General features: G+C 54.8%; 1 protein-coding gene across 2 annotated transcripts in view; it reads left to right on the forward strand.

Annotated features, from left to right (window-relative positions):
• The window catches only part of STARD8 (StAR related lipid transfer domain containing 8), a gene marked incomplete at both ends in the record, with an annotated part of 70,741 nt that extends 46,009 nt beyond the window's left edge, over positions 1–24,732 (forward strand). For both annotated transcript variants that reach the window (XM_079727779.1, XM_079727778.1), the window contains 13 exons: positions 11,516–11,587; positions 15,033–15,114; positions 16,052–16,115; positions 17,415–18,805; positions 19,497–19,670; positions 20,659–20,818; positions 21,295–21,493; positions 21,884–22,094; positions 22,362–22,476; positions 22,759–22,983; positions 23,974–24,191; positions 24,292–24,468; positions 24,615–24,732. In XM_079727779.1, the coding sequence (XP_079583905.1) occupies positions 11,516–11,587; positions 15,033–15,114; positions 16,052–16,115; positions 17,415–18,805; positions 19,497–19,670; positions 20,659–20,818; positions 21,295–21,493; positions 21,884–22,094; positions 22,362–22,476; positions 22,759–22,983; positions 23,974–24,191; positions 24,292–24,468; positions 24,615–24,732 (3,206 nt within the window). The remainder of the gene's footprint in view (positions 1–11,515; positions 11,588–15,032; positions 15,115–16,051; positions 16,116–17,414; positions 18,806–19,496; positions 19,671–20,658; positions 20,819–21,294; positions 21,494–21,883; positions 22,095–22,361; positions 22,477–22,758; positions 22,984–23,973; positions 24,192–24,291; positions 24,469–24,614) is intronic.
• Positions 24,733–26,418: the final 1,686 nt, after the last annotated feature.

Here is a 26,418-nt window from a genome sequence, read left to right on the forward strand (position 1 = left end):
TCTCTGTGAGCCTCCATTTTGTCAGCTATAAAATGGAGATATGTACTTACCTCACGGGTTGCTGAATATTAAATCCAATAATATAAACAGTACTCTCACTGTTATTGTTGTTTAGTAGTACTTTCTGCCACCTTGTCACTTTGCTGTTTCTCACTGACCTGGGGACATGCTGTGCACAAATCTGCCACCTCCTGCGCATAGGTCTGGACTTTTCTGTCACTTCAGATTCCACCTCCTCCCGAAAAGCTCTTCCTGGCCATGCCCGCCTACAGGGTTCCCTTCCTCTGGCCTCCTTAGTGGCATTTATGACACTGCAAGAGGCTGTAGTAATGCTGATAACACCAGGAATAATAGTGAACTCTTCTCAATTTTTCACACATTTGAATTTACTTAGCTCCCATGACAATTCAGCAAAGTAGGTACTGCTGTCGTCATCCCCATTTTATGTATGAAGAAACCGAGGCGAGGAGAGGTTAAAAGAAGAACTTCCTCAAGGTCACTCCAGCAGCTCGGGAATGATGGAGCTGGGATCGGGACACAGGCAGTCTGAGGCCACCACCCACCCCCTTAGTGACTGTGTCATGCTTCCCCCTTCCCTTTCCCTGATGCCTGGCTGGGAGGCAAGACCTGAAGCTTGGGTCTCCCTTCTACCCCTGACTGCTCCCCGCACCCACCAGCAATCAGTCACTGCTGTGCAGTGACAGTCCCCAGGTCCTTGCCTGCTCCCAGACCCCCGAGATGGACAGATGGAGAGCAGAGAAAGCACTGAGGGCTGGGTATCCCTGCTCTAAAGCAGAGCTGCACTGGGGTGGGGGAGTGTGTGCAGGAGGGATTTGGCGGTTGTTCTGATGTCAGCAGCAGGCCTGCCTGGTTAGCACTTTCCAGCACTGAGGGTGGAGAGCAGGCTGCTGGGTGGCATCAGGGGAGAAGAGACATTTGAATGAGCTATCTCCACAACCAGGTCGCATTATTTAGAAGGTTAGGGGCAGGTGGGAGGCTGTCTGGATTCACTTTTGTGAGCCCTCCAGCTGGTGTGGCCCATGCTAAAATTGGGTATGTATGTGGTGGGCTTTTGTCTGGAAACTCTAGTCCTCCTCCACAATGTTCCCACCTCAGGGATCTTGGGTGCTGCAGGCGTCCTTCCCTCAGGCTGTACCAGTTGCCAGCTCCATTGCTTTCGAGCTCATTCTCTGTTACTTGCCTCCAAACAAGCTCCAGGGGGTGCTTCAAGGACATTCCATCTTAGCCTCTGCCTCCCTGAGAAGGATGGGCGTGGTAGCAGCTCTGGCCAAATATTCCAGGAGAGTTCAACATTTGTTCAGTTTTCAGACCTTGGTGCCTACCATAGGGCCTGGTGTGGAGTAGGTGCTCAGGTAATGGTGGTTGAATAAGTACACAACCAAGGGGGAGTGGATTTGGAGGGGAGAGCCTGGGGAGGCTGACATGGGAACAGATCAACAGGAGGGCGGTGGGTATTGAGGCAGGCTCCTGGCTCCATCTGTAGTCCAGTAGCAGCCACTTGGCCTTTCCATAGCCTTAGTTTCTCCATTTGTGCGGCAGGCCTGCTTTGGACAGGGCTGTTGTGGAGACCAAAGAGATATGGGATGATTAGGTGCTTTCTCCACTACTCTGAACTTACTTCAGGTTAAGGGTTCATACTGCAAAAACCCTGGTATATGTTTTTTGTGTCTATAGCCTAGGCGATTTCTCCTATTTAATGAGGAGGATTCTAACTTAGTGGCTCTGACTCTGGAGCCAGGCTGCCTAGATGTGCATCTTGGCCCACCACTTCTTCACTGCTGATCTTGGGCAAATTACCTGATAGCTAGCTATGGGCCTCAGTTTTCTCATTAGTCAAATAGAGATATTGTCAGAGCATTTACCTCACAGGGTTGTTGTGAAGATTCAGCAACATAAATCATCTAAAAAGTACCTAAAGTAATGCCTGGGACATAATCATGGCTTGTACCCTTTGGCTGTTATTATTATTATCTCATTTTATACTTGCAAATGTTGTCGGTACTATGATCGTAACGCTATTTGACAGATGAGGAGACTGAGGCATAGAGAAGTTGTCTGATACAGTACGATCTGTGTAAGGTCCTTAGCCCAGGGTCTGGCACATAGTAAGTACTCAGTAAATATTAGTGTCTATTATGAATTATTCTTAATAATTACATTTAGTATCATAAATATTGTTATCAATAATGATCACAGCCACAGCTGAGAAGTAGCAGAGCCAGGACTAAAAGCCAAGTCTTCAGATCGTTAGCCTGTTATTCTTCCCACTCACTGTACCCCAGAACCTCTATGCTCTGAGGTCTTAACACAGCCATTAGACCACTGTTTTGGGTTCTCCTTCCCTTCACCCCACCATGGCCTGAGCATGCCTGTCATCACCCCTGCCCCGACCCTCTCCTTTGGGCCCCTCATCCTGGCCCTCCCTTTGGCTGCTGCGGGGCTCTGGGGCGGGCTTGTGTCTGCTGGCTTCCAGAGGGAGAGCAGGCCCCACCTGAGGAGGCTACTTCTCTCAAGCCCATTTCCTTTCTGTCAGAGACAATTTTCTCTGGATCTCAGGGTGGGGCCAGGCTCCTCCAAGGCATTTCCTGCACAGGAGTTTATATTTGGCCTCAGCAAAAGGAAAGGGAAGTAGGACTAGGAAGTGGGGGTGGGATGTCGATGTGGTGTCCCAGGGTCAAAACGGGCGAGTGCCAAGACTTTGCAGGCCAGGAGAGGGAAGCACATAGCCCTTCTCTCAAGTGAGCTTGGATGCCCTCACGGGAGCTTGGGATGGGAGAACTAAGTGCTCCTTGAGGCCAGAATGCCTCCACCCTCAGGCAGAGTTCATTTTCCCTTCTCATATCTCTGGGTCTTGGTTCCTGGCTATGTGGCTTCTGCCCTGGGGCAAGGTGGGTTGCCAGTCAGCCAGTCTGCTGGGTCGCAGGTGTGTGTTCAGTTCTGTGTCCTCACTATGGGGATACCAGAGGAGGGGGTGCAGTCAGAGGTCTGCACCCTGTTGAGTTGGGAAGCAGAACTTCTTATCTAGGTGTTGCAAGAATATTCAGTAGCCCATACCACACAGCAGTGGGGATAATGAGACCCAAAGGACCCCAGTGCGGTGGAGCTCCAGTTGAATGGGGGAGACAGAGTTATGTGCTGCCAATAAGGTACGGGAAATGCTCTGGGGGCCACTTAATTTAACTAAGCCATTGGGTGCTAGGGGGTTGGTGAGAGGTCAGGGAACGAAGGCTTCATGGGAGGTGGTGTTTGACCTCCGTCTTGATGAGTAATAGGAATTTGCAGCTTCGAGCCAGGCTGGGTCTCAAGTGTGGAGGTGGAAAACAGTCTGACGTCTGCCCTGGGCAGTGGGCAGTGGGCAGTGGGGAGCCCATTAGGTTGCAGAGTAGGAGAGTTGCCAGGTCAGAGCTGGGCTCTTGGGAGAAGAAGCTGGCAGGACGACCTGTTGAAAGGAAAGCCTGGAGGCTGGGAACTTAGGGCATGGTTGGGCATGGGAAACTGTGACCATTGGATGGAAAAATTGATAGGAGTTGGTGGCTAAATACACGAGCGGAGAGAGGACAGACCAGGCTGACTGGAGGTTTAAGCCTCAATGTTTGGTGCCTTTGGAGGCAGGAAATCAGGAGAGCTGGATTGGGAGGGAAAGATGGGTTTGTTCTTGGTCCCTACAGAGGGTCCTCTCTTGAGTCTCCCAGAAGAGAACGTGCAGGAGAGGCTCCCCTCTCTACTGAACCAGCCACTGCCAATTACACATACTTCTGTTCTGGTTCTAGATTTTGGTGAGTGGCCATTAGAAGATGGGGAAACTGCAACTTAGACAGAGGTACTGGCTTGCCCAAGGTCACCCGACAAGTTCCTAGTGGAGCTAACTAAGGCCAGAATGTTGTTCTCCTGACCTTCAATCCAATATTCTTTCCACCCATACCACAGTGGAGAGCGGTTCCATCTGCCCCAGACCGGTTAGGCTGGCATCTCTTGCCTCCAGGCTCCAGACTGGAAGTGATGGAGTAGCACGTGGATTATTAAAACACCTGTCTTTCCTTGTCACCATGACCTTGTCAGAGCACCTGGGACAGGATCCCCTGAGGGCAAGAAAGCTAATGGAGCCGCTGCGGCAGAGCACGTGACAGCTTTGACCTTCGCTTTCACAAGGAAGCCCTGGGCCAAGCAGGAATGTCAGCTGCCTGCTTTGGCTCTGCTACATCAAGTGCTTGCCTAGGAGACCACAGGCTGGGCCAACCCTGGACCCAAATTGTCAAGCAGCCCCAGCAAGCCAGAGGTCTAGGTTAGCCACAGGGCCCTTATGACCCTCCTCCATTTACAGCTGCATACTAGAGCTCAGGCCACAGTTTGTGTTTGTGTGTGGGAACACAGTGGAGGGTTCGTTGTATCACTTCCATATTTATAAAAACTCCAAAAACGAGAACTGTCACCTCCCCTTAGCTGACCCTGCAAGGGGTCCACAGTGTCCAAAGACAAGGGACCTCCAGTGAACACTGTATCCATTCTTCACCTCACTCCTCAGGACATCCCCAAGGTGGGCTGGGGATGCCTGGAGGTACCTGAGGTCCCCAGGTAAGGTGGAAGGAAAGTGCCCCTCCTGGTCTCGCACTTCAGATCTGGAGTCAGCCTTTCTTTTATTGTGGGAGGTGTCCTTTGCACTGTAGGATGTTTAGCAGCATCCCTGGCTTCTCCTTGGCAGATACTAGCAGCATCCTCCCCCAGTTGTGATGCCCAAAAATGTCTCCTGACATTGCCAAAGGTCTCCTGGGGCCGGGGGGAGGGTAAAATTGTCTCTGGTTGAGAATCCCCGTGGCCCTGTGGCCATGACATGGATATGGAGTGTTAAGGAGGGAGGGCCGCATGTGTGAACCTGCTACTGGCTAGCAAGATGATTCGATGTCTTCATTTTGTTGCCACCCAGTCCCACAGTACTGTATTATCCTGGGCCATTTGCCTCGGTGGTGCCCCACTTGTGATGGGGAGGCTCCAAAAGTGCTGCTCACATGGGCCCAGGGCCTTGGCATCCCGCCGTAGCTCCAGATGAGAGACCAAGGATTGCATCCGAACAGGTGCAGCAGGGGACCCGAGTTCTGACCTAACAAGCCAGAGGCTGGTCAGTGTCCAGCACTGTCAAGCTCGGCCGCTTGACTTCGGCAGCCCTTGCTGCGGCTCCCCTCCTGCGAGGGTTGGAATGTGGGATGAGAGCTATTTTGGTCTCAGTCTCCCTTCCTCCCTCTCCCTCCCTCCCCTGGAACAATCTAGTTAAAGTTGTGATTCCAGCTAAGAGCAGCAGGAGCAGGAGAGATGATGGGTGCACCTGACCTCCCAGCGGACAGTGCATGGTAGACCCCCCTGAATGTCCGCTTCAAGGTCAGGAGGGGAAGGCTTGGCAGTCGTGGCATGACAGCTCTTCATACCGGCCCTTGTGAAGACCCCTCTCCTTCAGTCCCCCAGAGAGAGGTGGCATAGCCAGGTGGTCACCTGTTGCAGCACCTATGCCAGGGTCACTACCAAACTCGAGGACCCCTTTGTGCAAATTCAAATGAAGCACCACCTCGGGGCTGGGTGGGCACTCTTCTCGTGGCCAAGGCCCCTTAGTGTAACCTTACGGGAGGGTGGAAGGAGCTGGTCGTGAGCACTTGGGGCCAACTGAGATATGAGCCCTCTGCTGGAAGGCCAACATCTCCTTCTCAAGCAGGGTCCCTCTCTAAGAATGGGGGTGGGCAGAGTAACTGAGACTCGCATCAACCAAGAGAAATGATCTGAGAAGCTGTTTGCCAGAACCTGGCATTTCCCAGGTGCAGCAGCAGGACGTGGAGTGGTAGGCGGCCCCTCTGCCTACTTTGGCTACCAGCTTGGCTTCACAGAGCCCACCTTCGGAACTTGGGTTGTCACATAGACAGCTGCCTCCCAGGTCTTTCTTTACCCCTCTGAACACTGGCTCTACCTTCTGGGTTCACTGAAGGTGAGAGAGATCACGCTGGAGACACCCATCCTGCAGTGAGGGCCACAGGGGAGACACCTTTCCAAATAGGCAACTAAGTAAGGGAAAGGAAACCACGTTTGTTGAAAGCTGCCTCATGGAGTAAGTCAGCTTTGAATAAATTACCTTCACAAACACCCACAGATGTGCCCTCTCCTGTCCTACCACATGCATTCAGATCACTGTTCATTGGGCCCAGAGAGAACACAGGCCAGTGATGAGAACGGGCCTGAGTATAGCCTCCAGCTAGAATCTTCTTAAAGACCTACGCTGTGGCTTTTTAGCTGGTCATGTCTGTTTAGGGCAGCGGTTCTTGATCCTGGCTGTGCTTTCGAATCACCTGGAGAGCTCTCAAAAACATAAAAACTAACTCTATCCCTAGAGAGTCTAATTTAATTGGTCATGATTTAATTGGGGCCCAGGCACTGGCATTTTAAAGCTCCCCAGATTATAATGTGTAGCCTGAGTCGACAGGTGACTGCTCCAGCCGTAACAAGGACACTTTGATCTGGGCCTCTGTGACATCTGCCCATTGCTTGTCCTGGGCCCTGGATCTTGCCTGGTCCCTAGGCCTGGGCTGGACTTTGAGTTGAGAGGGAGCAGGCTGAACCGGGCCTTGGGCAGCAGCTGTCTCACAGCCCACTGAGTGACCAAAAGGTGTAAAGGGCTTGAGTTCCCCAATAGTGGTGTGAAGAGAAGTGGGGGGGATTGGTGAGGGAAGAGAGTGGCTGGCTGAGGCCTGAGCTCTGGCAGCTTTGTTGCCGATTGCCTTTTATTCTCCTTCTAGCTCACCTTTTATTCTCCTTCTAGCTCACTTACTTTCTCACTTTACACCTAGGACACAATCTGAACTGAACTTTAAAGACTGTGAATACAAATTTCAAGTCTTCTTAACAAAACAGCCCTCTCTGATGATAACTTTCATAGAGCTGCTTTCAAAACCAGACAGAAGCCAACCAGATGCACACAGTAACCTCAGAGGTAGGCAGGAAAGCTGTTAGTCCCCATTTTATAGATTTGGAAACCAAAGCTTAGAGAGTAAAGCAAGTTGCCTAAGATGACTTAGGCAGCAAGTGGGGGAGTCAGCATGATTGGAAAAAGCTTTTTCTCCAACTCAGTTATCATCTTTGGGCCTTATTGTATTTCCTCAGTGGAAAACATTGCTGCCCTTTTCCTGGGTGCATAAACTCTTCCCTCATTCATGTAGCATTTCTCAAAACCAGAAGCCCTGCATTTCTCCTCATTCTATCCATCTTTGCATAGAAAAATGTGCCATGCTAAGAGGATCCCTGGACGTGGCCTGTGGAAGTGTAGGTGTAGATATTGTCATTGACCCCCGAGACAATCCGCTGCTGCTTGGCTATTCCTTCTTTGTCACTCCCTCTGGGAGACCTGTGGGTGTGGCCCTGAGGCCTGATTTGACTCTGGAGCTTTCTAGTATGTTGTCTCCCCCAACCCTTAAGGGGATCAGTTGGGCTCCTCCGCAGGGAGAGAGTCTGGGGTTAAATCTCTGTGGAATCCAGCTGAGTGCTGTCCCTGACCTGTCCTGGCATATCACCCTAGCCTTGGCCAGCACATGGCCTGCAGGACATAGTGGTTGAAACGGCTGGAATCTGCACATCCGGACACAGAGGCAGGACCAGGGGCCACAGACATTCCTCCATCACTCGCCTCAGCCTGCCCAGTGTCACTCTTCCCGCCAGGCACATAAGGCAATCCTCAGTCTGGGCTGCCTGGGCCCCAGCCCCAGGTGGATTGACTCTCCTGGGCGTAGGTGGTCACTCCTGGCCCCAGCCTGGGCAGGCTGGGATGGGCGGGAGGGACAAAGCAAAGCACCTTAGCTCAGCCCTTAATCACCAAGACCTATGTCCTTGACTGCTCCATCTGGGAGGGAGCCTCAGGGCCTCTCAGCCTTCCACGAGGTGGTGTATTGTCAGGAACCAATGTCCCTGACATCCTGTTGGGTAATAACCCATTACATTCTCCAGATTCCTGCCACGGAGGGCTGCTGGGGATTCATTCGGAGCCCTGCTTCTAACTCCTTGGCTCCTTTGTCTTTTGGAGCTATTGTGGCCTCTTTGAAACTTCTGCCTCTTAATCTCACTTCCTTGAGCCATCTGGCTCCAATTCTGACAGAGATATAGATGCAGCCACTTTCCAGACCCAGAAGAGAACACTAGCTGAGTCTCTTTCTCCCATTTTCTCTTTTTCCTTGGGACCCTTCAGTCAGTGTGGGGAAGGAACTCTCTGATGAATGCTTGGTACAATGTGCCAGGTGCTTTTACTCTGGTATTTTATTTAATGTTCTCAGTAGCTATTAGAAGTGGATTCTATTATTCTCATTTTACAGAGGAGAATACTGAGTCATAGAGAGGTTAAACAACTTGCCCAAAATCAGAGAGCTAGTGACTGGCTAGTCAGAGAGCTAGTGACTAACCAGGATTGGAACTCAGACTTGTAACTCCACTAGACCAGAAGGGACAGAAAAAAGCTTGGGGGCCTGGAGTTGCTTCCTTTGAGTCTAAGCCCTTTGTTTATCTGGCATCTGAAGGAAGGTGCCATAATCCAGTGGAAAGAGCACTGGACATGGAATTAAAAGATCAGGGTCACAGTCTCAGTTGTGACACTTAACTCTGTGACTTGGTAAAGTCCCTTGGGCCCTTTCCAGTCCATACTGTATCTTTTACAAAATACTGATTTGGAGAGTCTCGCCACAGATCAATTAAAGGGCCTCCGGGGATGGGGCCCCAGGGGATTGGTATTTTTACAAAGCTTCCTAGCTGACTCTAACGTGCATCCAAGGGTGAAAAGCCCTGAGCTAGGTGATGTATGCCAGCGCTTCTCAAACTTTAACGTGCATGCAGATCATCCGAGGACCTAGTTAAATGTAGATTCTGATTCAGTAGGCCTGGGATTCTGCCTTTCTAACAAGCTCCCAGGTGATACCACTGCTGCTGGTCTAGGGATCACGCTTTGAATAGCAGGGGCTAGGGGCCTCTACATAGGAATGAAAAAACTGGGCGCCCACCTGAGTGAGCTGGTCCCCTTCCCGCCAACCCTGGCCAGGGCCGCTGCCGAGCATTAGGGGAGCGGGCAGCCTGCCCCTCTCCCATGGGACTTGTGACTCAGGCAGGAGGCACAGATGTGTAAGATCAGGACTTCATCACTGCACTCTTCCGCCGCCTCCAGGCTCAGGAAGGGCTGTCAGATTCCTCTCTCCTCCCCCTCCTCCTCCTTGTTCTGCCTCTAGCCACGAGTGACCGAGGGCTGCAGTGGTCTTCAAGGGTGTGTTCTTGACATGCAGACCTGTTCCTGGGGACTGGCTCCTCTGCCTTGGGTGGCCATTCTAGACCTGTGGCCCTTTAGAGGTCACTGTCTCCTTCTGTGCCTGCCTTCCTGGAAACTCGGACCTGGTCCTTCCTTTGGCACCTCCCCTTTGTCCTAATGACAGGAAAGCAGAGCTGGTTGCCTGGAGGGGCTCTGAGGACAGGGATGGGCCTTTTCCCGGGGGCATGGTAGGAGCAGGAGACGGGGAAGTGGCTGTGGCAGCCGGCTCAACTGTCCTAGCAGCAAAACCATGTCCCTCAAATGCTGCCTGGGCTGGTGTGAAGTCCCTTTGGGCTACTTTGACCACATCCCGAGATCATCACTGGCCTAGAGACCTGGATCATTTCCTGGGCTTGCGTTGCCCCCTGCCAGAGGGGCTGAGGTATTGCTAGCTGGGCTCTGCGGGAACAAACACTTTGCAGTACCTCTCAGAGGTCCTGGTGATTCCTAGACTTCTATCGTAGGTTAGAAGGTTGTAGTGACATAAAACACACACATGTGCACACAGATGCAGGTGCAGGTGCATGCACAGACCGAGGGGCCTGTGGGGGAGTGTGCACAGGTTCATGGTCCCATGCTGATCTATGTGGATCATGGACATGAGCAAACTTGGCTACAGTTACATGCAGAGACAGATGCTGGGACAGCAGCGACCAACGCACATGCTTTCAGAAATGCACAGGTGTTCATCCCCGCCCCACCCGTTTGCCCCCAAAGCCCTCAGGGGCTCCAGAAGCTTCAGAGCCTTCTCTTCTCCCCATCGAATCCTCATTAGTGTGCGACCCTTGAGGAGCCTGTTATTTCTTCTGACCGACTTCCACCTTCCCACACTGTTCCCTCCCTTGTCTACCCACCTAGCATCTCTGAAATACATTTTTCTCCTTTAACTTATGATTCCTGGCTACCAGAATCTCATCTTGGGTTTCCTTGTGGGAGAACACTGGGGAGAGATCTCTTCCTGTCTTGGAGAACCGCCCCCCGCCCAGTCTCCTTGGAGTCTCCTGTTCACAGGCACTAAGGAAGGAGAAGAAATGTTGGGGGCAGGACTCCGTGGGCAGAGAAGCTCAGCTGAGCCAGCAGCCTCTCTGTGCCCCCAACCACAATGCCAGGTCCCATGTTCCCAGCCCCACTGCTTCCTGGCACCACCTGCATAGGGAACTGGGCAGTCCCAGGGCTCTGCTGCAGGTACTCAGCCTACCATGGCCAGGAGGACCTCCTTTGTGGCTTCAGTCCAGCTGCAAGTCTCCACTGAGGCTGGCAGGGGTGCCCAACTCTGTGCCAGGCACTGTCAGAGCAGAGGTGGAGAGCTAACCCAGCCATTGCCCTCCAAGACTCCCATAGGCCAGCACTGTCAGCTTGGCAAGCAGCATTGAGTTGTGCCACAAAGAGGCCAAGCCACGGGAGAGTGCCGGAACAGTCCTGGGAGGCCCCGTGGGGAGGGAGGGCTGGGACTTGGTGAATGGTGGGGGAGGGAACGCACTGGGGAAGCTGCCATGTTAGAAGGGGTGAGAACCCTGAGCAGGAGTCAGGCTGAGCTTGGACTCCAGCCCCTGCACTCTGCTTTGTCAAGTGCGAGACTTGTAGACGAGCCCTTCCTTTCTGAGCCTGTTTGGAGATATGTAAAATGGGCATATTAAAATCTGCACAGCTTATGGTGTGTGTTAAATGAGATTTGCTTATCAGAATGCTGGGGAATGTTAGGTATGATGATAGGAAAGAGAATAATAGCTGTTGAACACTGTGTATCGCTAGCTGTACTAGGATGGTCTACCTGGGTCATGGAAGTGGGTAGCTCCCCGGGGGTGGTGGGAGGTGAAGACACAGCAGTGGTTTCTTCCCCTGGCAGTATTCCTTGACCCCAGATGTTCCTGGGAGTTGCTGCTGCTGGTGGTCCTGTTCTTGGGCAGGGGTGGGAGAGTGGGACAGGGATTGGGACAGGCAGGTAATGAAGCATAAGAGAGGTGTCCCAGCACATCCCGGGAGTAGGGTTTGGGGAGCAGAGGGGAAGTCCTAGCTGTGACATGGAGTGAATGTGCCAGCCCGGCTGTGCCTTTGTTGTCATTTCTAGGTCACCAGAGCTATAGGTACCTCCCTACTGGAGGTGCAGGGGCGCACACCAGGGTGGCTTGGCGCCAGCGCCCCCTGATCTCCTTTCTCTGTCTCTCTCCCCCTCACCTGTTTTAGAAGCTGAGGCCAAAAACGCATGCAGGTGGCTCCGAGCGACAGGATTCCCTCAGTATGCTCAGCTTTTTGAAGGTAAGGCCACTCAGGGGCTCCCCCTCCCCCACCCCCAAACTTGCCTTATCCCTCCATTTTTCAGCTGGAAAATGGGGTCCCTCAGATCTTTTCTTCAACCACACAAAAAGCTGCGTACCCTGGCCCTGCTCCCGTAGTTACAACCTCTCTCCTGCGCCATCCTGTCCTCCCTCCTGCACCATCCTGTCCTCTCTCCTGCGCCATCCTGTCCTCCCTCCTGCACCATCCTGTCCTCTCTCCTGCGCCATCCTGTCCTCCCTCCTGCACCATCCTGTCCTCTCTCCTGCGCCATCCTGTCCTCCCTCCTGCACCATCCTGTCCTCCCTCCTGCGCCATCCTGTCCTCCCTCCTGCACCATCCTGTCCTCTCTCCTACACCATCCTGTCCTCCCTCCTGCACCATCCTGTCCTCCCTCCTGCGCCATCCTGTCCTCCCTCCTGCGCCATCCTGTCCTCCCTCCTGCGCCATCCTGTCCTCTCTCCTACACCATCCTGTCCCCTCTCCTGCGCCATCCTGTCCTCCCTCCTGCACCATCCTGTCCTCTCTCCTGCGCCATCCTGTCCTCCCTCCTGCGCCATCCTGTCCTCTCTCCTGCGCCATCCTGTCCTCCCTCCTGCACCATCCTGTCCTCCCTCCTGCGCCATCCTGTCCTCCCTCCTGCACCATCCTGTCCTCCCTCCTGCGCCATCCTGTCCTCCCTCCTGCGCCATCCTGTCCTCTCTCCTACACCATCCTGTCCTCCCTCCTGCACCATCCTGTCCTCCCTCCTGCGCCATCCTGTCCTCCCTCCTGCGCCATCCTGTCCTCCCTCCTGCGCCATCCTGTCCTCTCTCCTACACCATCCTGTCCCCTCTCCTGCACCATCCTGTCCTCCCTCCTGCGCCATCCTGTCCTCCCTCCTGCGCCATCCTGTCCTCTCTCCTGCATCATCCTGTCCCCTCTCCTGCACCATCCTGTCCTCCCTCCTGCGCCATCCTGTCCTCCCTCCTGCACCATCCTGTCCTCCCTCCTGCACCATCCTGTCCCCTCTCCTGCACCATCCTGTCCCCTCTCCTGCACCATCCTGTCCTCTCTCCTGCATCATCCTGTCCCCTCTCCTGCGCCATCCTGTCCTCCCTCCTGCGCCATCCCGTCCTCTCTCCTGCGCCATCCTGTCCTCCCTCCTGCACCATCCTGTCCTCCCTCCTGCACCATCCTGTCCCCTCTCCTACACCATCCTGTCCTCCCTCCTGCGCCATCCTGTCCTCCCTCCTGCACCATCCTGTCCCCTCTCCTGCACCATCCTGTCCTCCCTCCTGCACCATCCTGTCCTCCCTCCTGCACCATCCTGTCCTCTCTCCTGCACCATCCTGTCCTCTCTCCTACACCATCCTGTCCTCTCTCCTACACCATCCTGTCCTCTCTCCTGCATGCTCATCAGCTCTCACAAGCTCTGCAGTCACCCATGTGTTAAAGTATCTGTCTCAAGCCGGGCCACTGCTTTGTACCACCACATCTGCTTTGTACTCTTTCTGAGAACCCTATTTACATAGATGCAACATGGAGGGTGCACCCTGGCAGCCCTGCTTTCACCTTCCCTCCCCATGGCCTTATTTCTTTGCTTTCCTTCATTTTTCTGTTTTTCTCTAGAGTTGTTCATACTTGCTGTTTTCAGTTCCCCTCTTCTTCCCACACCCCCACTGTACGCTGGCTTCATCCCTACCTCGCCAACAAAACAGCCCTTGTCAAGCTCACCAGAGATCTCCATGTGGTCAAATTCAGCGGTCACTTCTCAGCCCTGACTTAGTCTCTCAATAGCATTCAACACAGTTGGCCACTCACTTCAGCTCCTAGAATGTCCTCTTCTCCTGGCTGTCTCTCTGGCTGCCTCTCTCAGTCTCCTTAGCTGACTCGGCTTCCTCTAGCTGCTCCTAGTTGTTAGGGTGTCCCAGGGCTCCATCCTGGCCCCTCTTCTCGCTCGACGTTTCTCTCCCAGGAGAACCTTGTCCAAGTACCATGTATATTCTGATGACTCCCCAGTGCCTCTCTGTCCAGACCTCAGTCCCAAGCTCCAGATTCATCTCTTCAACTCCGAATTCAGTATCTCTGCTTAGCTGTCTGACAGACGTCTCAGATGGCACCACCTGATGGCACCACCACCACTTAAGCCCCACATCCAGGCATCATCCCCCATTCCTCTTTTCCTTTGTCCGCATATCTAACCCTCCAGCAAGTCCCTTCTCCCTCCAGAATATATCTTGAATCCATCCACTTCCTACCACCTTCATTGCCACATCGGTGTGACCCGCTCGCCTGGCCTAGTGCTGCAGCCTCCTTTCTGAGCTCCGTCCTCAACTCTGAATGCACAGCAGCTGGAGGGACCCTGGGAGTGCAGGCCTGACCACATTACTCCGTTACTCTGCTCTGTGTTACTCCTCTGCTGGCTTCATAGCACACCCAGAATGAAGTGAGCATCAGCACTTTGTTCCCGCCGACGAGACTGCATCACCCAGCTTCCACATACTTCTCTCTGCTTTGCTCTCTGCTCTCTGGGCTCCTTTCTACCACTTGCTCACACCAGGCTCTAGCCCTCCTTGGAGGCTTAGCTTGGGTCCTGCCTGGGACTTTCTCCCAGGCTCTTTGCACGGCTGGCCCCTTCTCGCTCTTCAGGTCTCAGCTCAGAAGTCACCACCTTAGCAAGGCCTCTCTTTACCCCGTCACCCTGGCTCATGTCTTTGCTAGCATTTATAACTGCATAGTTTGTTTCCCTCACATATTGTTCACTGTCTGTTGCCCCTGTGACAACGTAAACTCCATGTAGGCTTGGATCATTTTAGTCTCATTCACTGTTGTGTCCCCAGTGCCTGGCACAAAGTCGATGCTCAATTAATAATAGTAAATGAGTCCATGGGCTTGTTTTACCAGTAAGGCAGAGAGGTGTGGGATTCGGGGATGCTCCTTCCTCTTCCCCCACTCCTTCCTCTTTCCCTTCCTCTTCCCAGACCCCAGGGAGTGGGTGCCCTTGCTCTGAGAAGTAGGCGAAGCGAGTTGTTGTTTGGCTGCACATGCACACTGTCCTTTCTCTCTCCCTGGTCTCCCCGGTTCACCTTGGGTCAGGGAAGAGGTTCCCTGTCTGAGCAGCCCAAGATGCAGAGGGGACTGGAGGAGCTCACATGGGCTCTTGGCAGCCACTCAGGGCCTCGAGCCTGCCTTCCCCCATGGACCTGCCAAAACTGACTGATGGGTCCTCTTGTCCAGGTTGACCCTCCTATCCTTTCCTTGACCTTCCCCCAACGGCCAACCATGAGCTCCCTGGGCCCCTCCTTTGCTGCAGCCTTTCTCCTGCTCAGCTCTCGCCTGCCTGCCTCCCCACTTCCTGGGCCCCCTTCTTCTCGCTCAAGGGTCGCTGGCACTGAGTTTCTAACCTGCCACCCTCGACTCATCTTGGCTTTTCTCTGGCATACAGAAGGTTCGTTTCCTGTGGATATTGGCTCTGTGAAGAAGGACCACGGTTTTCTGGACGAGGACTCTTTGGGGGCCTTGTGCAGGTAGGGGTGCTGAGGGCCACACCTGGGAGGTCAAGGGCCTGGCTTGGGGCTTCCTCATGGGAAAAAGGACTATTAACAAAGCTCATCTGCTGCAGTCAGCGCTGTTCACTCTGTCTGCTGTGTCTGTGACATCCTCACCCACCCAGGCACTAGAAAGCCAGGGTCTAGCCTTGATTCTTTTTTCCCTTCAGTTAGAGCCTCCAAACGTTCCTCTGATTTGTCCCCTGTCTACTTGTTTGAGGCCAAACCACGACTTCTTGGATTCATCCTCCTAACTGGCCTTCCTGCCTTCCAGCTCTGCATTCCCCTCCTTGCTCTGATCCAACGTCCCTATAGACACCAGAGTCAGCTTCCCAGTGGGTGCTCCTCTGCTTCAAATGTCTCGCTGTCCGCAGGGAGGAGTCCAGAGCTTTCTTAGCATGACACCTGAGGCCTTGTGCAACCTGGCTTTGACTGACCTTATCAGCCTCAGCCCTCCCCTCACATACACACTGGTCTGTTTATTGACCGCTTCCCTCTCTACATTGTCACAGGCTCTTATCGAAGCCTGGTGTATGAGTCCCTGTTTCTCTCTCCCTCTGAATCCTATTTCTGTTCTCCAGCAAGTCTTCCCTGACTGCATTCCCCTGCCTTCATGGAAGTTCCTTGTCCCACCCCCTGTGTGCCTGCTGTGCCTTCTTTCTACTCTGTTTCTGAACATGTCCCATCTCTGTAGTGGGTTTTTCCACATCTGTATGTTCCAAGAGGGCAGAGCCCATAATCTCCACAGCATCATGTCTGGCACTGAAACCTTCATGAACACGGGGACTTGGGAGAAGTTTTGATGTCTTGGGCACGCAAAGCAGTGGGTGGCATCTTGGGAGTGTCTTGGCAGGCTATGCCCTGCAGGCTCTGGGGCTTGGGACCCTTGAGTGAACCCTGCTTTGTTTCCTTGCAGGAGGCTGATGACCTTGAACAGTTGTGCCTCGATGAAACTGGAGGTTCATTTTCAATGCAAGCAGGTGAGTCAGGACAGGAGTAGGCTCTGTGGTCTTGAGGTACCATGGGGAATCCAGGTCAAACAAAAACCACTTATGAAACTAGCTCCAGTGTCCTGTGAGTCTGGGCTGTCTGGAGCGGTGCCTTGCTCCAGCCTGAGAGTGGGGTGTAGGGGGCTGTATGAGGCTGTTGGGTTTTGGTGAGCCTGGTCTCAAAGTTGGGGTATGAGAACAAGCACCTTGGCCCGCAGCCTTACCCACCCCCCTCAGCCCACCCCTCCCTCCTGGACTTACTAATAACCTGACCTAGTGATGGCCGTCCCTCAGGGAAATCCATCTGCCTACACTGCTCTGTGATGGCAAAAATTCCTTGACTAGGGAGCAGAGACAGAGTAATGTGATGGAAAATCATGGCCTGTATTGGTCTTAGAAGTCAGGATCCCAACCTCACCCCACAGGGTCTTACCCCACTGAGCCTCATTTTCTCCATCTCTGCAGTGAATTGGGGGTGGCATTAATAGCCTCCAAAGGCCTTTCTGGCTCCGCCAATCTGGGATTGTAGAAATGGAGAGGGCTCTCGGTCTGCATGTAGCCCTGGAATGTGGGCCGGATGAACCCATCTTTCCCTGGGGTCAGGCTTTGTGGCTTTTCTCTGGAGCTTTTTCTACCAGAGTCCTGCCATCTCCAAGTTGCCAGAGCACTGGCCCGGGAAGCAGGAGACACCTGGCGGCTGGTCCCAGCTTTGCACTGACTTTTCAGTGACCTTGGACAAGCCTCTTCCCCTCTCTGGTCCTCAGTTTCCCCACTTTGCAAATTAGAAAATCTAAAATATCCTTTCTAGCTCTGCCATTCTGGGATTCTAATCTAAGAGTATAGGCTACAGATTCACTGGGAGGCTGCTGAGAACAGGAGGTCTAGATGCTTGGATTATATTATAATATAATAATATAATTTATAATAATAATATTATAATATAATATAATATAATAATTATATTATAACCCTGGCTCTGTCACCAACTTACTGCAGACATTGTATGACCTTGGGCAAGTGGCTTCTCATTTGTTTGGGTTTCCCTATCTGTAAAATGGGGAGGAATTTGATTGATCAGATGACCACTACCCTCCATCTGGGCTTCCTCCATGACTCCTAGCTTCTTCTGGCAATCCCAGAGCCAGTTCTCCCCTCCTAGGATGTGTTCTCAGCCAGAGAGCAGGGCCCTTTGCCCCAAAGTCCCCCAAGAGTTTGGAGGCAGAGAGTGGAGCCCAAGCAAGGGCTCATGGGCTGGACACCTCTGACCCCACCCTGTGGCACCCTTCCCAGAATGAAGACTCAGAGGAGGAAGAGCATTGTACCATCAGCAACCACTGGGCCTTCCAGCGAGAGAGTAAGCGCTGGTCTCATGTGGGCTCCTCTGACCTGCTGGCCCCACCGAGCCCTGGCCTGCCAGTGACCTCCAGCTGTGAGAGCGTCCTCACTGAGCTTAGTGCCACCTCCCTGCCAGCCATCACTGTGAGCCTACCACCTGAGCCAGTGGACCTGCCCTTGCTAGGCTGTGCTCCCAGCCCAAGTGGCCGGCCCTTCCTCAGCCCCACTCAGGACCAGAAGACTCCACAGGACAAAGCCAAGAAGCACCGTTCCCGGAGCTTCCTCAAGCACCTTGAGTCTCTGAGGCGGAAGGAAAAGGGTGGCAGCCGGCAAGTAGAGCCAGAGCGTAGCTCAGCCACCTTGGAGAAGGCCACCAAAGCCGCCTCTTTCCGAAGTCGCCGTGGCTTCCTCTACAGGGCCAAGAACCGGGCAGCCACCTCAGCCAGTGGCAGTGGCACTGAGACCCAGAGGGCCTGGGAGGCCTGGCCTGTGGCCACATTCCAGCATCCTCAGCGGGCACACTGGGGTGACTGCCTGGTGCACGTGCCCAGGGACCACAAACCAGGCACATTCCCTCGCTCCCTGTCCATTGAGAGCCTGTGCCCTGAGGATGGACACCACCTGGCCGATCGACAGCCAGGTAGCTGCTGGGGCTATGAAGGGCGCCGGGGCTCCTGTGGCTCCACGGGCAGCCACGCCAGCACCTATGACAACATGCCTGAGCTGTACCCAGCTGAGCCTGTCCTGGCTGGTGCCAAGGCTGAAGAGGAGGAGGAGGGTGGGGACAGCTACACTCACCTGGATGACATCCTCCAGCACGTGTGGGGGCTGCAGCAGCGGGTGGAGCTCTGGTCTCAGGCCATATACCCAGACCTGGGGCCTGGAGATAAGGAAGAGGAAGAAGAGGAGGAAGCCGCTTCATCAGTAGAAATAGCCACCAGTGGAGTGGAAGGCCAGACCGATGAGGCTCGGGCCCAGGGAGAGGCTCCAGCCCTCAGGGAGTCCTCAGCCCTGGGCCAGGCGGATGTCCAGCCAGGAGTCCCGGCTCAGGCTCAGGCCCCAGCTGAGGCTGAGCTCCTGGCACTGGCAGAGGCTGGGGCCCCCGGCTTGGCCCAGGATCATGAGCAGGAGGCAAATTCAGGCGGGGAACCCACCTCTGCCTCCAGTCTGTCTGTGGAAGAAGGACACTCCATTTCTGACACTGTGGCCTCCTCCAGTGAGCTGGACAGCAGCGGGAACTCCACAAACGAGACTGAGGCCACAGGGTCCCCGGCTGGACTCCAGGCATCAGCACCCCGTGAACGACGAGATTCAGGTGTTGGGGCCTCACTTACCAGACCCTGCAGGTGGGAGTTCAGGGTAGGGGTGGGGCAGGGCTTCTGTTGTCCCCCTCTGTCTCTTTCCCCCATCTCCCTGTTCCTCTCCCTCCCTTCATCTCTTCCCCTACCCCGTTTCTCTCTTCCCTTCCTCTTTCCCTCCTCACTCCCCCAAGCCAGTTTCTTCATCACAAGGCGCAGGGGCAAGTTCTTAGGGGCTGAGTGATTGCCAGCTGGCATCCAGTCCCAGAAGAGAAATAGAAAGAGTAATGGGATCAGGAATCTGGAATGTGAGGTTCAGGACCTGCCTCTGCTATGGCCTTGCGCAAACTGTGGCTCCTTTTGGGTCTCAGTTGCCCCATGTGTAAAGCCAGGGCATCACGGGAGATGGTCTCTGATCCCCAGCTTCACTATTCTGGGCTTCTCAGAGCAGCCCCTCCACTGCAGTCTTGAAAGGAAGGGGGACTGATACTGTTTGCTGGCACTAGATGGGCCTGAGCTCTGTGCCACCCTTCCTGACAGCATCTGGCTGCTGTGCAGCCCTGGAAACCAAGACTAAGCTTTCTCCACCCTGGGGCCCAGCATCAATGCTGACCGTGGTCCCTTCTCCTTGTATATTTTTTCTTTTGGGGGAAAATAAGAAGACCAGAAGAACACAATTTTACTAAGGTTTACTGAAACCTGCTCCTCTGGCCTTCTCTACCCCCTCACCCCTCACCAGGAAGCTCCGTTGGCACAGCTTCCAGAACTCCCACCGGCCCAGCCTCAACTCGGAGTCGCTGGAGATCAACCGGCAGTTTGCCAGCCAGATCCACCTCTTGCACAAGGGCTCACTGCTGCGGCTCACCTCCTTCATGGAGAAGTACACTGTCCCCCACAAACAGGGCTGGGTCTGGTGAGTCCTGGGCCATGGTGGGCGCCAAGCTGCTCATCCAAGTCCTGGATCCCTCTCTGCCCCCACTCCAGGGCCCTGGGAGGGTCACCCTCAGTAGGTGGGTGCAGGCAGGTGGAGCCCCTAGGCCAATGGAGTGGTGGGATGCGCCAGGAGGCTGGAGAGGTCAGCGTGGCTCTGGGTGACAAATGTATGTCTCTGGGAGATGCACATGGGATTCACCTCAGTGTGTGCCATGAATGAGGAGGGGTGGGGTGGGGGTTGGGACCCCAGGCCCCCCAGCTATACCTCCTCCATCCCAATTTCCATGCTGCCACCAGGGAGATTGTCCTAATATGCATCTTTGGTGGTCACTCTCCTGACAGATACCTTCCTGTGGCCTCCCATTGCCAGAGAATATGGTCCAGTTTCCTTCCCATCATGATCCTTTCACGTTCCAACCCCGCCCCCTCTGTCAGGCTCTTTGGTCTGCCGTACCCAAGCAACACCACCAGACAGGCCAGCAGACTACTCGCCCTTCTCTGAATGCACCATGCTCTTGTTCCTGCCTCTTTGCCTTTGCCCATGCTGTTCTCTCTGCCTGGAATGTCTTTTTCGCATTTATCCTCTTGGACAAGGCCTACCCATTCCTTAAGAGCCAGCTGAATTTCCACCTTCTCTCTGAAGCCTTCCCTGACCCCCTAGGTACACACAGTTCCCCTCCCTCATGGGTCTTCCCCTAAGTTCTTGGCCCACTCCTGGCCACATGTATTGTCACTGCCTGTCCATGCAGTCATCTCCTTGACCAGACTGAGAGCTCCCTGTGTTCCTCTGGGACTCCCTAGGACTGGGCCCAGAGCAGGTGCTCAATGAATGTTGCCTCTGGGGAGATGGCATGTTTCTTACCCTGCTCACCCACACCTGAGTCCCCCAAGACTGCAGACAGAGTCTCCAAGCTGTGTCTGGGCCTACCCCATCCTTGTTCCTGATCTTTTGTCCCTCCCCCAAACAGGTCAGTGCCCAAGTTCATGAAGAGGAACAAGACACCGGACTACCGGGGTCAGCATGTGTTTGGGGTGCCGCCCCTCATCCATGTGCAGCGCACAGGCCAGCCATTACCCCAGAGCATTCAGCAAGCCATGCGCTACCTGCGTAGCCAGTGCCTGGACCAGGTGAGGCCTTCTGGGGAGCACAAAGAGAGATGGTGATGGGAAGGAAGTCCAAGGCTGAGGGATTAGAGAGGGGAGCTTCTCTGGCCTTCCCCCTGGGTTGGGCTAGCCCACCAGAAACTTTTCCTATCCTCAGGAAGCCCCGACAAGGATGGACCCAAAGCTCCCTTCTGCCCGGCTCTGTGCCAGCTTTTTTCTGGCCCAGGCGCATTAGCCCCCACCTTCCAGGAGCCTGCGTTAGCCTAGGTCCTCGTTTTCCTACTCATCTCCACTAAAGCCATCTTTCTCCTTGGCCCCAAGGCTATAAAAACCCTTCTCTTTGGTTTTGCCATTTCTCTCCTACCCTGCCCAGCAGGAAGCTTGCCAGGCTTGGATGTCTCTGGGGTGGCCTACACTCCTAACACACGGTCTAGGGCTGGCCTCACAGTCTCCCTCCCACCCCTGCATGTCTCCCTCTCTCCCTCCCCTGCATGGGCCAGGTGGGCATCTTCCGCAAATCCGGGGTGAAGTCCAGGATCCAGAACCTGCGTCAAATGAATGAGACCTCCCCCGACAACGTCTGCTACGAGGGCCAGTCTGCCTATGATGTGGCTGACCTGCTGAAGCAGTATTTCCGGGACCTGCCTGAGCCAATCTTCACCAGCAAGCTCACTACCACTTTCCTACAGATCTACCAGCGTGAGTCGCCTGCACCTGTCCTCAGTAACCTGCCAGGTTCTTGGCCTCCCTGAATCCTAGGGCTTGTGGAGGATAAACCTTGTGCAGGCAAGTGTAGCTGCACCCATGAGCTCAGTGGAAGATTTACTATGCCGAGTTGGAGAGACCACATTCCATTCCCCAAACCCATTATATGGACTGAGGCCCTGAGGAATGGCAGGGACTTCCCCAAGCTCATGCTTCACATTACAGCCAGGCTTGATCTAGCACCCAGAGACCTCCCAGAGTCCACCTTCCCCCTCACCAACTTCCCCTTGGGACCACTGTGCCTTCTGCATTCCTGGAAGCAGGAAGCTTGCTGCCAGAGGCTCTTGGGGAATAAGGAAGCCCTTCTGTCTGCCTTCCTCACAGTCCTCCCCAAGGATCAATGGTTGGCAGCCGCGCAAGCCGCCACCTTGCTGCTCCCCGATGAGAACCGAGAGGTGCTACAGACCCTGCTCTATTTCCTAAGCGACATTGCCTCTGCTGAGGAAAACCAGATGACAGCTGGTAACCTGGCTGTGTGCCTGGCACCTTCCATCTTCCACCTCAACGTCTCCAAGAAGGATAACCCCTCCCCCAGGTGAAACAGGGCAAGGCATGGCAGGGCCAAGCAGGAAGGGTTTGGACCCCATTGGCTTTTTGGTCCTGGACGATTGGCACTGCAGTTCCCAGGCATCACCACAAGGGGCCAGCCTGACTCCTCAGGGGCCCTGGGCTGGTTGGATGCTGTGAAGCAGGGTCTTCAAAAGGGCAGCAGGTTGTTTTGTGTTCAGGACTGGCAAACAGGCTTCTGGGGAGCTTGCCTTGTGCCCTCGTGCCATCCTCTCTTCCTGGCCCTCCCCTCCAGGATCAAGAGCAAACGCAGCCTGGTTGGCCGGCCAGGCCCTAAGGACTTGAGTGAGAACATGGCTGCCACCCAGGGCCTATCACACATGATCAGTGACTGCAAGAAACTTTTCCAGGTGAGTCACTCTAGGCCATGGTGCCTACTTCCCAGACCCGGCAGAACCAACATGCCGGACCTTTGTGCCCTAAGTCAGGGATAGGGCGCATCTTGACACATAATGCTTCAATGTCCTACTTTCAGCTCTTCCCTACAAAGTTTTTCATCTACCACACTGCAGTAGCCAGGTCTCTCCGCTCCCTTAAAATGAACCTGGCAGACCTCGTAGGCTCTGGGACTGGGCGTCCCTGACTCTGCTGCTTCCCATGGCCCCCAGCCTGGTGTGTGTGTGCTCTCCCAGGTGCCCCAGGACATGGTGCTACAACTGTGTGGCTCCTACAGTGCAGCTGAGCTCAGCCCTCCGGGCCCAGCCCTGGCTGAGCTGCGGCAGGCCCGAGCTTCTGGCATGAGCCTGAGCCTCTACATGGAAGAGAGCATCCAGGAGCTGCTGCGCGATGCCGCTGAGCGCTTCAAGGGCTGGATGAGTGTGCCAGGGCCCCAGCACACGGAGCTGGCTTGCAAGAAGGTGAGGACCACACTGCCCAGGGTGACCATGGGGCCGGGAGAGGGCAGAGTGCAGGCTGTGTGCAGGGATCCTCAAGGAAGGAGCTGCCCCCGCCTGTCTCGCTGTGCTTCCGCCTGATACTTGGAGAATGTCAGCCAGCAGAGCGAGGACCTTAAGGAAGTGAGAAGCAAATGAGAGCAGGGCCCTCTCTCAGGGAACACCTGCCGGAATTATCCTCCCAAAAGCCCACTCCAGACATGTCACTACTTTTAGAGCCTCACCTGCCATCCCTACCTGCACTGCAGTCACGCTGAGCCCCTCACGTTTCCACCTTTGTGCTTCTGCCTCTGCTGTCCTCCTGCCTGGACCTGCCCCAGGCATTATGTTTCCGCAGCCATTTTCAGCCCCAGCTTGATATGCCCCTCTTCCATTCAGAGCCTCCGGTCATAGCCCAGGCTGGAGGTGACTTCTCTGTGTCCTTCTCTTGGCACTAGCCATGTTCTTTCTCGGATTCTGATTACAAGTAACACTACAAGCCCAAGGTTTGCCACGGATAAACCGGTCATAGTAAAAGCTTCCTTACAGGGTCAGGGTGAGAAGCTTGCACAGGGCCTGGCACATGCAAAAGGCTCAGGAAGTGGCAGCTTTTGTTGCCACGCACGTGTTCCGCTTCCCACACTAGATGGGGAGTTCCTTGAGGATGACCCCCATATTCAGTTCCAGAAATCCCAAGCGCTGTGCCCATTGCTTGGTAGAGCCTAGTAGGCCTCAGAGAATGTGTGTCCTGTCATCTCTTTGTGCTCTTGAGCAGGCGGAGGAGCAGAAATCTGGAAAGGAGAAAGAGGACAGGGAGCACAGGGCTGGCCTGTCTGGATCTGGCCGGAGTTAACGGAGTAGTCCTGCCGCCTTCCCTTGTTGGGGGCTGGAGTGAGGGCAGGCCGGGGCCCAGGGGTGGATTGGGAGTTCTCCAGCCCTGACAGCTTCCCCCATCCCCACTCCTGTGGCTCGCAGGCACCGGACGGGCACCCGCTGTGTGTGTGGAAGGCATCCACAGAAGTGGCTGCCCCTCCGGCCGTGGTGCTACACCGTGTCCTGCGGGAGAGGGCCCTCTGGGACGAGGACCTTCTGCGGGCCCAGGTGTTGGAAGCCCTGACGCCGGGTGTGGAGCTGTACCACTACGTCACCGACAGCATGGCACCCCATCCCTGCCGCGACTTTGTGGTGCTCCGGTGAGGGGCTTGAGCTGTCACCCTGCTGTACTTGGGGGACTGGGGAGGTGGGGTGGGAACCGGCGCCAGGAAGCTGAATGTGTGTGTCACTTCCCCACAGGATGTGGCGCTCTGACCTGCCCCGTGGGGGTTGCCTCCTCGTCTCTCAGTCCCTGGATCCTGAGCAACCCGTGCCGGAGTCGGGGGTGCGGGCCCTGATGCTCACTTCCCAGTACCTCATGGAACCTTGCGGCCTGGGCCGCTCCCGGCTCACTCACGTCTGCCGCGCTGACCTCAGGTACCAGGCCACCTCAGCCCTGCGCCCCACCCCCCACCTCTACCCCATGCCCCTGATCCTGGGGAGCAAGTCCTGTCTTCCTTGTCCCTGGCAAGGGCTCCAGGGAAGAACCCATGGCTCATGGCTTCCTGCTTCTACTTTCCCAGGGGCCGTTCTCCTGACTGGTACAACAAAGTCTTCGGGCACCTGTGTGCCATGGAGGTGGCAAAGATCCGGGACTCCTTCCCGACCCTGCAGGCAGCTGGCCCTGAGACAAAGTTGTGAGCCTTGGCCTTGTCCCAGAGTGGCACCACTCAGGCCCCCTGGCACCAACGCAGTGAGGGGGAATGAGAGCAGAGCCGCCCCCGGATGGATGCTGCTTCCAAGGGTAGAGGCAAGGCCACGCGGTCGCCCTTACTTCCTGAAGCTCCTCCATGTGTACAGGGAAGGAAAAGAGAATTTCAGTGTCCTGTCTCCACTCCACCTCCACCCCCAAACCTGTGCTCTGCCCTCCCGAGAGAGAGGAGTCATTTTTGGAGCAGGAAGACGGCTACTGTCCTTCAAGTCCAAGGAGCCACCAGTCAGTCTGAAGCCTTCCCAGCTCCTCCGCCTGCGGGGTGAGAAGGCAGAGAGTAGTGTGTGCTCCTAACTCTCTGCCATTCTGAGAGGCCAAGCCATCCTGTTTGGTGCTAGGGTCCCTTTGAGTTTGGACAGGAGGTTCTGGTAGTGCCTTTGGGCCCAACATTGTTCCTAAACTGGTTTTTGCAGAGAATTCGGACTGGAGTGGATAGGCACAGGGCAGAGCACAGGGCAGCCCCAGCCCCCATGAGCTGGTTGATCTGTGTAAATATGATGCTGATTTTTATGAGGCTGATTTAAAGAGGGGGCACTGATGGGTCCCAGTAGGTGACATGACGATTTGGGATAGCTTGGGATGTGAGAGTGGGGGGAACCTTCCTTTCTCAGATCTCAAGAGACCAATGAACCAATCTCCCCTGACTCGGGCCCCATACTTGATCTGCCACTCCCTGGGGTCCTGTGTAGCCATTGGCCACGCGCTGCCATGTCTAGAGGGTAAACAGCCTCGCTCCCACCACACGGGCGGAGCAAAAGCAGATGGTGGTGAGGAGACACTATCTGTGTCCGCGTCGCTTTTCCTGCTCTTCCTGCCTGCGGTAGCAGGCTGATATGACAGTCCCTTCCTCCAGCAGAGACCTGGCCCCTGGTTCAAGCAGCCAGCCAGGCAGATGGAAGTGCATAATGTCATCTCAGCCTGCTGGGGCTTGATCCGCACCTGACCTCTCCCACCCACCAACCATCTTGGCTCACGTGCAGAGTCAAATGCCAAACGCCAGCTGGTGCTTTATTATCATTTTTGGCTGAATAAACTGGAGTGGGATGGGTTCCAGCCAGTCAGTTGTAATGTTTAAACCTATCTATCTATTTTATTTGTACCTGTAAATACTGTACAGTCAGAATATAAAAAATGTATTTGTGTATATATAGATACATATACACACACACACACACATCTATATATACACACACGCACACACACACACACACACACACACACACGTATTCTATGAGTGTACCATAATCTGTTGGGTGGGGGCAGGGGTCTGGAAAGCCTTGGCGGGAAGGGCCCTTAAGATGAGACAGGGGAGGTGGAGAGCATGGTCCATGTGACCCCCCCAGTGGAACAATAAAGCATTCCTACAGATGCGCTGTGTCTGTGTGGTTGTCTTTGCTGAGACGATGGGCCAGGGACAAGGGGCAAATTACAATGCAGTTTCGGTGTTAGGGTCAGAGGTTGTGAGTGTTACCAACGTAGGACTTGAGGGAGGCCGCAGGAGAAATGGGGAAGGGCCTCAGCCTTTCTCTGCGGGAGATGATTGGGGCTGGGAGAGGCAGGATTCTGAGAAGCCAGGGCTTGGGCAGAAGCCGCAAACCCTATTCCCTGACCTGACC

Source organism: Hyperoodon ampullatus (genome assembly GCF_949752795.1).
Source record: "Hyperoodon ampullatus genome assembly, chromosome: X".
Taxonomy (NCBI): domain Eukaryota; kingdom Metazoa; phylum Chordata; class Mammalia; order Artiodactyla; family Ziphiidae; genus Hyperoodon; species Hyperoodon ampullatus.